Raw genomic sequence first — 13,476 nt, forward strand, 5'->3', positions numbered from 1 at the left:
AAAACGACAGCAACTTGTCTGTTCCCCTTCCCCCAATTCCCCAGCACTGTTCCCATCCCAATTCCCCAATAAAAATCTTTAAAAAAGGAGTGTCTGGACACTGATGGTAACCGCTTTGAGCACCTCTTGTAATTGCAGAAGTCAAACGTGACTTGTATTCATCTTTTGTTATAGGTATATATTCAGTACTACAATTTTAATAGTTTTCTTATAATGTGTATACATTTTTGGCACCATCTGTATATCTTTCTCCTCATATTAGGTGCTTAAATACTGTGATTAAACAATGAGCCATTATTATCTTTAGCAGTGCCACATTGGATCTTTACGTATTGAATGGCTAAAGGAGATTATGAAATTTTAACCAGGTAAAGGCTTCAAATTATAACTGTACTAGAGAAAAATACAATGAATTTGCATGTTTTAGAGTGACAAAGTAAATTAAAAGGAATACTTAAATATTCAGTTTACTTACTATAGGTTTTTCAATGCTGAAATCGCATGACTTTCCATGTTCTATTCTGCATTCTATAAGGAAAAACAAAAGCACCCCAAACAAATTACACTGGCAGAAAGAGAAATAAGTTAGATGTTTATTATACAATTACAAATACGTCATCACTAAGAAATCTACTAAACACCTAGTAGCAATTTACATTAGAAGTTTTAAAAGAGAGTGGTCTAAAGTGTACACTATTAAACAAACTCAAACAAAAAATGAAAAAAGTTCCCAATTTAAGTAAAATCATGTGAATGTGTTAGGACTGTAATTTCCAATGTTTCAGTAACAGGCAACTAGAAAAAATTATGTGGTGTGCACATAAGATACTTGACACATTTTGAATGAAGATGGACATTTGTGCATGATTTAAAAAGGCATCCTAGGGGCCAGTTGAGTGGCTCAGTTGGTTAAAAATTGGCTTAGGAGCACAAGCTCTGAGCAACAGGGCCGCTAGTTCAATTCCCACATGGGCCAGTGACACTGCGCCTGAGCTGAGCTGTCACTGAGCTGCCAACAGGTGGCTAGATGGCGCAGCTGGTGTAACAACACGATTGCCTATTCCATGGTGGGCTACACCCACCCGCAACTAAGACTGAACTCGGCACCTTGAGCTTAGCTGCCACCCGTATGGCTCAGTGGATGGAGTGTGCATTCTTAACAAAGTTGCTGGTTCGACTCCAGCATGGGATGGTGGCTATGCTCACCCGCAACTAAGATTGAACACGGCACCTTGAGCTTAGAGGCCATGAGCTGCTGAAGGGCAGCCAGATGGCGACTGGCGCCCTCCACAACTAGGATTGAAGAACAGCTTGGCTGGTCTCCTGCCCCAATTCCCCAATAAAATCTTTAAACAAAATAAAAATAAAATAAAATAAAAAGGCAGCCTAATTGTGGTCTCATTAAGAATTTAGAGGGCTGGCCGAGTGGCTCAGTTGGTTAAGAGCTCGCTCAAGAGTGCGAGCTCTGAGCATCAGGGTCCCCGGTTTGATTCACGGCCCAAGCTGAGCTGCCAACAGGTGGCAGGATGGCTCAGCTAAAAAAAAAAAAGAATTTAGAGATAGGGGTACAATGAAGATGAGGAAATGGAAACAGAAAATGGCACCTAAATATTTAAAATACTCTGAGATTCCTAAACATTAGGATGCTTATTAATTGGGAACAAAACCAAACTCCTGACCGTACCTTTTTCTGCTTCATTTGATGATGGGCTCTTGCTTCGTTTTCCACCTGGTTTCTGCTCGATATTTCTGTTTCCCATAGCACTCTGTTCCTTTCCATGACTAATCTCAACATGAGCACTGGCAGTGTTAGAAGTGCTGGCAGCATTGGAAGTGCTGGGAGCACTTTCAGAGATTGGAGTGTTGGGAGCATTATCAGCAATAGAAGGCTTTGGAGTACTGTCAATAGGTGATGGTATGGGTTTACTGTCAGCGGTGGACATCTTGGGGGTATAATTCATGCTGGAAGGGCTCAGGACACTATCAGTGGTGGAAGGGTGCAGAGCAGTGTCTGTGGTGGAAGCACTAGGAATATGGTCAGTGGAAACATTGCTGGGAGCATTATCAACAATGGATGTGTTTACAGGGTTGTCAACAGTGTAATTACTGGGAGTATTGTCAGCAGTGTAAATGTTCAGATCATTGTTCACAGCACAGGTGCTTGAAGTCTTGTCAACAGTGTTGGTTTGCAGAGCATTGTCCACAGTGTGGGTGCTTGAAGTATCGTCAACAGTGTAGGTGAATTGAGCATTGTCCACAGTGTAAGTACTTGGAGCATCGGGAACACTGGAAATATCATTAGTTTTGTTCATCAGCAAAGAGATGTTATTAACCATATAGTTATTCCTGTGTCTACCGGCTCGGAAATCTCTCTTTTTTTTCTTCGTATGTTCTTTCATTTTAGTAGCCCTTTCCCTTTCATCATGTTGGTTGTAATTTGTTCTTCCACAGGAATAGGTTTCTAAAAGAGACAATGGAATACTGTTTAATAATTATAATAATCATGTACCTTAAGGTGTTTTTAATCTGTTTCAAAGCAACAAAAAAGTACTGAAAAGCCATGTTTTATTTTTTAAAATTCCCACTTTGTTTTAATACCTATATTAAATATGTATTTTTTTTAATGTATTGATATGTACAGAAAGAAAAACATGAGCAAATACAGATAGTGTTTTCCTAGAGAGTATCTATCTACACTTCCAAATTTTAAGGTCCTAAGATGATTGCAATGTTGACCCTTCAAGTGTCGTTTATATTTCCACTGTTTGGCATTAATAATCAAAACATTCTTTTATGATTTCCCAGTATGATTTTATAGATCCAGTTAGTAAAAATAAACAGCATAAATCACATACTGTACCAAAGTACAAAATATTTATAGAAAATTCTGCTTATGAGCATTTTGCCAAAGACACAAACGGTACCTATTGTCATCAATTCTAATATACATGCATGAATGTAATTATTCATGGGAAATTTTCTTCTTTTTTCTACTATCTCCTATGTTTTTCATTTTAATTAACTGCCCAAAACTGTTAATTTTAATGAACTGAAAATATTTCCTGTTTAAGAAAATTATATATTACCATGCTGCTCGGGGTATATAAATGTTGTTGCTGATGGTGGTGGTGGCGGCGGCGGCGGCGGTGGTGGCGGTGGCGGTGGCAACGGTGGTAGGGGTGGTGGCAGCAGTAGTGGGGGTGGTGGCAGCAGCTGCTCTAGCATAGGCTCTTGGATGTAAGGTGGTGGAAATTCCCCTTGAGCTGGGGGATAGATCAGTTGAGCAGCTGGTGGATACCCAGGAGAGGCTGGTGCGATGAAGTGTGATATTTGTGGTACAGGAACAGGCATGATCATCTGACAGTCAACTGTCTGAGGCACAATAATAATTTTGCGAATCCCATTTTCTTCCACTACCTAAAATGAAAGTAAAAATCATATAAACATATTAGAATCTGTAAAACTAGCATTTTTCCTATCAAGTTTTAGATTTATATCCTGTGCTCTTAATTTAGAAAGCCCAAAGGATCAAAAATCAATAATCAAGTGAAACTATTTCAAGCAGGAGTCAAGATAACTTCTTTTTTCCCACAAGTAGAGGTTTTAAAAAGGTAATTTTTTACCATATACAATATATTAACACATTTCAAAACCATAAAGTATAAAAAAGTATACATGAAAATTTTTCCATCCAACCCGTATCTGCTCAATGCTCCCCAGTAGATAACTACTGTTCTTAGTTTCTTATCAGTCCTTCCAGAATTTCTTTATGCCTATACAAACAAATAGTAATAAAGATTCTACTTTTTTCCTTCTTTTTATTACATAAAGGTAGCATTATTTATACTATTCTATACCTTGGTTTTCACACTGAGCAATATGTCTTGAAGATCTTTCTGTATCAGTACATAGAGCCACCCCATTTTTTTTGCACAGCTCCATAGTGTTTTATTAAATGGATTTACTACACAATCCCCCTTTGACAAGCATGTAGATTGTTTCCAGGCTTCTGTGGTTACAAACAATATTGTAGTGAATAATCTTGTACATTTATTATTCCAGATTTGTGAAAATACATCTTTAGGATAAATTCCTCAGAGTAGAAATAATGGGTGAAAGGTTATATGTATGTATGTTTTTGTTAGATATTGCCCAAATAGATCATTCATTTAGAACCAAACCATATTATGTTGACTTCTTTAGTGTGTTCTTGATCTTCACAGCTGTGCAATAGAAAAAGACATATCTCGAGTATAAAACTTCTGAAGCTATGGAATATCTTATTAATCTCTATAGGAGTCATACCTCCCTGTCCATTTTAGGTGCTTGATAAATATTTGAAGAATTTTTAAAAAGTGCCATTTGTAGTCTGACCACTGATTGCAGCATTATTCATGGTGTTCAAGACATGGAAACAACCAAAGTGTCCTTCAATACATAATTGGATAAAGGTGTGGTACATATACGCAATGGATTTTTACTCAGCCATAGGAAAAGATGAAACATTGCCATTTGCTTGGTATAGTCCCATTCATTTATTTTAGCTTTTGCTTCCTTTGCCTTTAAGGTCAAATTCATAAAATCCTCTTTGAACCCAAGGTCCATAAGTTTAGTACCTATACTTTCTTCTATGTAGTTTATTGTTTCAGATCTTATATTTAAGTTTTTTTATTCACTTTGAGTTAATTTTGGTACATGGTGACAGATAGCAGTCTAGTTTCATTCTTTTACACGCAGCTTTCTAATTTTCCCAGCACCATTTATTCAAGAGGCTTTTTTTTATCCATTGTATGTTTTCGGCCCTCTGTCAGAAATTATCTGTCCATATTTATGTGGGTTTATTTATGGGTTTTCAACTCTATTCCATTGGTCTATGTGTCTGTTTTTCTGCCAATACCATGCTGTTTTGATTATTGTTGCTCTGTAGTACAAGCTGAAGTCAGGGAGTGTGATACATCCAGCATTATTCTTTTCTCTTAGCATTGCTTTGGCTATTTGAGATCCTATGTGATTCTATACAAATCTGATGATTTTCTGTTCTAATTCTTTTTTATTTATTTACTTCAAAGTTTTTTTGGGTGACAATGGTTAGTAAAATTACATAAGTTTCAAGTGTACAATTCTGTAATACATCATCTTTACATTACACTGTGTGTTCACCACCCAGAGTCACTTCTCTTTCCATCACCATAAATTTGACCCCATTTAGCTTCTTCTACCATCTCCCTCCCCCCTTACCCTCTGGAACCACTAAACTATTCTCTGTGTCTATGAGTTTTTGTTTCATTAATTTGTGTTTTTTTCCTCCTTTTTTGCTTTCAGTTTTATAATTTGCATCAGTAAAATCACATGGTTCTTGACTTTTTGACTTATTTTGTTTAGCATAATAATCTCAAGATCTGGCCATGTTGTTGCAAATGGCAGTATTTCTTCTTTTCTTATGGCTGAGTAGTATTCCATTTTGTTGTGTATATATACCACATCTTCTTTATCCAATCATCTATCGAAGGACACTTCGATTGTTTCCATGTCTTGGCCACTGTAAATAAAGCTGCAATGAACATCAGAGCACACATATCTGTATGGATAAATGTTTTCTGATTTGTTGGGTATATGCCCAAGAGAGGGATTGCTGGGTCATATGGTTATTCTATTCCTAATTTTCTGAGGAATCTCCTTTCTCCATTGTACGTTTTTGGCTTTTTTGTCGAAAATAATCTGTCCATATTTATGTGGGTTTATCTCTGGGTTTTCAATTCTATTCCATTGGTCTTTGTGTCTGTTTTTCTGCCAGGACCATGCTGTTTTGATTATTGTTGCTCTGTGGTACAAGCTGAAGTCAGGGAGTGTGATACCTCCAGCATTATTCTTTTTTCTTAGGATTGCTTTGGCTATTTGGGGTCTCTTGTTCCATACAAATCTGATAATTTTTTTTCTATTTCTTTAAAAAATGCCATTGGGATTTTGATGGGGATTGTTTTTGCACAGCAAAAGAAATCATCAACAAAATCAAGAGGCAACCAACCAATTGGGAGAAAATATTTGCAAACAATGCCTCCAATAAGGGGCTAATCCAAAATATATAGGGAATTCATGCAACTCAGCAACAAAAAGACAAACAATCCAAGTACAAATGGGCAGAGGACATGAACATAAACTCTCCCAACAAGACATACAAATAGCCAACAGATGTATAAAGAAATCCTCAACTTCACTAGCTATCAGGGAAATGCAAATCAAAACTACAATGATATCACCCCACACCTGTTAGAATGGCTATCATCAATAAGACAAATAATAACAAGTGTTGGAGAGGCTGTGGAGAAAAAGGAGCCCTCATACACTGCTGATAGGAATGTAAGTTTGTATAGCTGCTGTGGATGGCAGAGTGGAGGGTTCCTCAAAAAAGAAAGTGCAGAATTACCATATGACCCAGCAATGCCTCTCCTGAGTATCTACTTGATAATTCGAAAACATTTATCCATAAAGACATATGTTCTCTGATGTTCACTGCAGCATTATTCATGGTGGCCAAGAGATGGAAACAACCAAAGTGTTTTTTATTGGATAAAGAAGATGTGGTATAAAGGCACCATGGAAAACTACTGTCATAAGATTAAATAGTGTCATTTGTGACAACATGGATGGAACTTGAGATTATTATGTTAAGCAAAGTAAGTCAGAAAAAGTTAAGAATCATGACTTCACTCATTTGTGGGATATAAAACTGAAAGCAACAAAGGAACAAGAAAAACAAATAAAGAAACAAAAACTCGGACTGGCCGAGTGGCTCATTGGTTAAGAGTTAGCTTGGGAGTGCGAGCTCTGAGCAGCAGGGCCGCCAGTTCGGATCCCACATGGGCCAGTGACGCTGCACCCTCTACACTTAAGATGGGGAGCAACAGCTTGACCTGGAGCTGGGCTGCTGTGAGTTGCCAGCGACAGCATAGGCTGCAGTGGGTTGCCATGAGCTACTGTGAGTGGCGGGCAGCCAGCGTGAGCTACTGTGAGCTGCCATGCAATGGCCGGTGACCCATCTGCCTCAGCCAGGATGACCACAATGATCACAATACCAACATGGTCCAGTGAAGCGATGTCCTCCACAACTAGACTGAAGAACAAAAGGACAGAAACTTGTCTGTTCCCCCTCCCCGATTCCCCAATGCTGTTCTCTCCCCCAATTCCCCAATAAAATCTTAAGAAAGAAAGAAAGAAAGAAAGAAAGAAAGAAACAAAAACTCAGACACAGACAACAGTTTTGTGGTTACCAGAGGGTAAGGGGGAAGTGGGGAGGAGGATGGTATTAGAGGGTAAAGGGTGTCAAATATATGGTAATGGAAGGAGAATTGACTCTGGGTGGTGAGCACACAATGTGATATATAGATGATGTATTATATTACAGAATTTTACACTTCAAATCTATGTACTTTTACTAACCATTGTCACCCCAATAAATTTAATTTNGTAAAGGGAGTCAAATATATGGTGACTGAAGGAGAGCTGACTCTGTGTGGTGAACACAAAATGCAATATATAGATGATGTATCATAGAATTGTCCACTTGAAACCTATGTAATTTTACTAACCATTGTCACCTCAATAAATTAAAAAACAAATACTGCCATTTGTTACAACATTGATGGATCTTCAGAGCATCATGCTAAGCACAATAAGTCAGACGGAATAAGTCAAGTATCATATGATTTCAATAGTATGTGGGACATAAATCTGAATGCAACAAAGGAAGAAGACAAAGAAGCAAAGTAAAACACATACACAGACAACAGTTTCATGGTTACCAGAGGGTAAGTGGGGAGGGGGGTGGTAGAAGAGGGAAATGGGTTCAAATATATGGTGATGGAAGGAGAACTGATTCTAAGTCATGAACACAGAATGCAATATATAGATGATGTATTATAGAATTGTACACTTGAAACCTATATAGTTTTACTAACCAATGTCATCCCAATAAATTTAATAAATACTACTGAACTGAAAATACTAAGTAATTTTAGAGACTAAATCCCACACACTATCAGAAGCCATTACTGTAGCAATTGTACTAGATGAATAAGATTGGTTTAAGTACTCAGAAAAAAAAACAATGGAGGACTAATGAATATGACGAGATATGAATTTATAAGATGAATAAGGCAATATAAGCAAGGTTTGGTTAACCAACACTGAAATTGCTTTTTAGCAATGAAGATAACAATAAAGTGAATAAATAAATAGTATTCTGGAAGTTCTCTTATCGTATAGTAACGTAACGAAAATTGTTAAATGATATCTTACTACTAAACACTAAATAAAACCACACTAGTATACCTGAAACGTGTAACCCGGAGGAAGATATATTAATGGCAAAGTACCACTTGGTGACATCAGAGGTACATCTGCGGGTCCTAAAAGAGAGTTATTATTAATAAATTATTTAACAACTTTAAACAAAGTCCATTTAACTTTGCTCTGTGAAAACCAGCTCCAAGCTGTAACAATAACCAGCATTTTGAAAGTGTATGTTGTTTACTTGCAAAGGAGACTAAGTAAGAATGTAGGTGAATCAGTGCAAATTCATCACAACTGATGAAAAATAACCAACATGCATAATGAGGATTGGGTAAAATTTATATTATTAAATGTTAGCAAATTTTACTGCTAATAAAAATAAACTATCAACTTTCCAGTATAACTGTACTGTACTTACCCATTCTTTCTCACCTAAAATAGTTTTAAATTGAGTAATAGAAGTTTTACCCTGTATCATAAAATATATTTCTTAATAAAACTTAAATCAGTTTTCATTTTAAGGCTTTTTTCCAACAATACATAGTAAAGTGAAATAGTTTTTAAAAAACAGGCATATTATAGAGAGGGACTTAATGTTATTCATGTGAAATTCTAATTTTATACTAGGTATTCTTATACCTTAAACATATAACTGCATAGAAAGTAAAATACAAGACAGAATGGAGACTTGTATATGTCATCAATCTTTTGTTTATCTGAAATTATTATAATTAGTGTTTAGTTTTAAAAATGTATGTGTCTTTCGTGTCCTAGAATGGTAATTTACTTTTAATAATGGGGAAAATAAACATGAGTTAAGGATAAACTTTGTACAGCAGCCATATGGAATCCATTGCTAAATGATAATGTTTAAAGAAATTTTAAGATATAGTTCAAAGTTACTTTAGGATACAAAATAACTGGCATAAAAACAGAAACAATCATATCACTTGGAAATAATTATTACATCTTATATGAAGTAAATATATATTAATTTTATATTACTACTGAAGCAATTCTATATGCTATACATTTACTATATATGTATATATATATATATATATACGTATACAGAGAAAATTATTTGTATATAAATAATTTCCCCCCTCCCATACATTGTTATATCTTAAATGTCTAGTATAGTGCTGGAACATGCTAGGAACTAAAGAAATACTTGTTGAATATATGGATGGATATAAAGAAGCCACACCAAGACTGGTAGGAGGGGCAGAGATGTGAAATGGGCTGGTCCCACACCGACTTGTGGCAGTTAAAAATCAGAAGGGATATCTCAGCTGTAGAGGTCCCCTCTCAGGACTAAGGGGTCCCAGCCTCACCCTGGGTTCCCCAGCCCAGAGCACCAGTGCCAGGAAGAGGAATCCCCACAGCATCTGACTATGAAAATCAGCAGGAATTCTGTCCAAGTGAGATGGAAGGCTGCTGGAGACACAGGCCTTCCTCCAAAAGGGCCTGTGCACAGACTTACTTGGATGGACTCCAGTGTAAGTCTCCCCTCCTGCGCTGAAGCAGCAGTTCATAAAGCCCCAGGGACATATGGGGAGGAATTGAATTATCTGGCTTCAGGGGCAGCTCTGGCTGGGACATAAGTGCTGGCATTTATCATTTTTCCTTTCCTGAGCCCTCTTCCCATTCATCACACTGGCTAACACCATTCACCCCACCCTGGTGATTCCCTGAGAGCCACGCTACCCAACTCATGCAGAGGCCTGAACCTCTTTCAGCAGCTATTCCTCACAAGCATCCAGCCTTGGCCTGAGGCAGACTTCCCTAAAATCTCTGAAAGGTCCACAAACCCCAAACAAGCAGCACCTGGCCTTGGTGTGACTGGTACCTCTTGCTAAGTGGCCCCCATCATGATACGAGGGGCAGCCAGCCTCAGTTCACAGCATAGCCTCTCACAGGCTTCTCCAAGTCCAGCAAAGACAGCTACCAACTACAGATCACTTTGTAGTTCTTACCAAGTTGCCTCAGGCTGGAAACAGGCAACCTGGGCCTGCACCAGAGCCCCTCCCAAGATGCCTCAGAATGGATTCACCTGGTGGCCATACCAGAGCACCACCCAATTAGTTCCACAAACAAAACACCCAAATGGACTCAGGAGGCACCAGAGCCCCCCCCCCTTATAATGAATCTCACACTGTGGAGTCAGACCCCACATAACAGCTCATCCACTGTAGTCATGGACAATCCGCACATTCAGTCAACCGCAGGGTTAATCCTGCTCACTGACCTGCTAAGAGTAATCAAGGCTCAACTACAACAGGGGAGCACACACATTCCACACAAGGGAACCCCCTGGAGCACCCACCTTAGGAGACCAGGAAGACTGCACCACTGGGCCCCACTGGACACTTATTACATAAGGCCACCCCCTGACAAGACTGGGAGATGTATCAGATCTACCTAACAAACACAGGAAGGCAGTCAAAATGAGGAGAAAAAGAAATGTCCCAAATGAAAGAACAGGATTGAAAACTCCAGAAAATGAACTAAACAAAATGAAGATAAGCAATCTACCGGACAGAGTTTGAAACGCTGGTTATAAAGATGCTCAATGATCTCTGGGAGAACTACAACAAAGGGATAGGAAACATAAAAATGGAGATTAAAAAAAACATAAAAAGAATCAGTCAGTAATAAAGAATACAGTAACTGAAATGAAGTATACATCAGAGGGAATCAACAGTAGATTAGATGAAGCAGAGGATCAAATCAGTGATTTAGAAGATAAGGTATAAGAAAACAGCCAGAGATCAGCAAAAATGAAAAAGAATCCAAAAAAAATAAGGACAGTTTAGGGGGCTCCTGGAACAGCATCAAGTGTACCAGCATTCACATCATAGGGTACCAGAAAGAAAAGAGAAACAGTAAGGAATTGAAAACCTATTTGAAACAATAATGATGGAAAACTTCCCTAATCTGGCAAAGGAAAAAGACATACAAGTCCAGGAAGTGCAGAGTCCCAAACAAGATAAAACCAAAGAGGCCCACACCAAGACACATCATAATTAAAATACCAAATGTTAAAGATAAAGAGAGAATCTTAAAAGCAGCAAAAGAAAAGCAGTTAGTTACTTACAAAGGAGCTCTCATAAGATTGTCAGCTGATTTCTCAACAGGAACTTTGCAGGCCAAAAGGGATTAGCATGAAATATTCAAATGTTGAAAAGCAAGGACCTTCAAACAAGCTACTCTACCCAGCAAAGCCATCATTTAGAATCAAAGGAAATCATTTAGAATCAGACAGGAAAAGCTAAAGGAGTCATCGCCACCAAACCAGTATTATAAGTAATGTTAAAACAACTCTTTAAGAAAACAAAACATAAAAAATATGAATAAAATGGCAATATCAACATACCTATCAACAATTAGTTTAAATGTAAATGGATTAAATGCCCTAATCAAAAGACCAGGGTGAATGAATGGGTAAAAAAACAAGACCCATACTTATGCTGCCTACAAGAGACCCATTTCAGATCTAAAGTCACACATGGACAGAAAATGAAGGGTTGGAAAAAGATATTTCATGAAAATCAAAACTAAAAAGTGCTCTTATACCAGATAAAATATAGATATAGACTTTAAAACACTGTCTATAACAAGAGATAAAGAAGGACCCAGTAATTCAACTTTGGTATTTATCCCAAGTAATCCAAAACACTAATTTGAAAAGACATGCATCTACATGTTCACTGCAGCATAATTTACAATAGCCAAGATATGGAAGCAAACTAAGTGTCCATCAATAGACGAATAGATAAAAAATAAGAGGTACATATATACAATGGAATATTACTCAGCCATAAAAAAGAATGAAAATTTGTCATCTGTAACAACATGGATAGACCTACAGGGTATTATGCTAAGTGAAATAAGTCAGACAAAGAAAGACAAATACCAGATGATTTCACTTATATGTGGAATTAAAAAAGAAAAGAAAAGAAATGAACTGGCAAAACAGAAACAAGCTCAAAGACAGAGAGAACATTTTTTATGGTTGTCAGGTGGGAGGGGGTTTGGGAGGATGGGTAAAAATGGTGAAAGCAATAGGAAGTACAAATTAGCGGTTATAAAAAGTCATGGGGACCTGGGGCTGGGCTGCCATGGGTTGCTGGCGATGGTGTAGGCTGCAGCCCCTGCTGCAGTACAGCATAAGAAATATAGTCAACAATATTGTAATAACTATGTATGGTGTCAGATGGGTACTAGATTTACTGGGGTGATCACTTTGGAAGTTACATAAATGTCTAACCACTATGTTAACACCTGAAACTAATATAATATTGTATGTTAACTTTAATTGAGAAATAAAAAGTTATTAAAAAGTGTAAACAAAAACCAAAAAGCAAAAACCAAAGTAAACAAATAAAACAGAAACAAACATAGATACAAAGAACTGATCATTTCCAGATGGAAGGGGGTTGGGGAACTGGGTGAAAAAGGTGAAGGGATTAAGAAATACAAATTGGGGGCTTCCGTCGGACCCCGAGCCGTCTGCGAGCTTCTGATTGTCGCTCAGGGTTCTTTCAGATCAGTGCAAGGGTCTTCGTCGCTGCCTGTGGAACTGGAATTGGGCGAGGAGGAACAGGCACGGAAAGGAGAAAGGTCTGCGTGTCTGTTCTCAGCACTCGGCTAGCCTAGAAAAGGAGGACGAAGCTATCCAGAAATCCTGCAGGATAGGAAAAGGAGGGGCCATCTCAACATGGAAAAACTCTGCAATGAAAATGAAGCAGTGCCTGAGAAGCAAGTAAAGATGGAAAACCAAGAACATACACAGGATGCCAGAAAGCCAGAAATAGCTCATACTCTGGAAGACAAGGAGCAGTTAGAAAATGAGAAAAAGATAGAAAACAAGGGAAAGATAGAAGATAAGGAAAAGCCAGAGGAGGGAAAGCCAAAAGAAGAGGGAAAGGTAGAGAGCGAGGGAAAGCCAGCAAGCCAGGGTGAACCGAAAGAAGGAAAACCAGTGAGCGAGGGAAAGCCAAAAGAAGAAGGAAAACCAGCCAGCGAACCAAGGGCTGCAGGAAAGCGCCCAGCAGGGGATGATGTACCCAGGAAAGCCAAAAGGAAAACCAACAAGGGGCTGGCTCAGTACCTCAAGGAATACAAGGAGGCCATACATGATATGCAATTGAGCAATGAGGAGATGATAAGAGAATTTGATGA

General features: G+C 38.1%; 2 protein-coding genes across 2 annotated transcripts in view; one reads left to right on the forward strand and one right to left on the reverse strand.

The window, feature by feature from the left end:
* The window catches only part of LOC109385662 (fibronectin type III domain containing protein 3C1-like), a 63,763-nt gene that overhangs the window by 43,425 nt on the left and 6,862 nt on the right, over positions 1–13,476 (reverse strand). The window contains exons 3-6 of the mRNA XM_019648173.1: positions 8,329–8,405; positions 3,087–3,417; positions 1,685–2,461; positions 476–528 (exon numbers count right to left, since the gene is read on the reverse strand). Of these exons, the coding sequence (XP_019503718.1) occupies positions 476–528; positions 1,685–2,461; positions 3,087–3,417; positions 8,329–8,405 (1,238 nt within the window). The remainder of the gene's footprint in view (positions 1–475; positions 529–1,684; positions 2,462–3,086; positions 3,418–8,328; positions 8,406–13,476) is intronic.
* LOC109385659 (transcription elongation factor A protein-like 4) lies at positions 12,789–13,474 on the forward strand (the record flags this gene model as incomplete). The annotated part of the gene is made up of 1 exon (XM_019648171.1): positions 12,789–13,474. A coding segment is annotated over exon 1 (462 nt), but the record flags the coding sequence as incomplete, so codon positions are not given.

The sequence above is a fragment of the Hipposideros armiger genome, unplaced genomic scaffold (assembly GCF_001890085.2).
Source record: "Hipposideros armiger isolate ML-2016 unplaced genomic scaffold, ASM189008v1 scaffold_121, whole genome shotgun sequence".
NCBI lineage: Eukaryota > Metazoa > Chordata > Mammalia > Chiroptera > Hipposideridae > Hipposideros > Hipposideros armiger.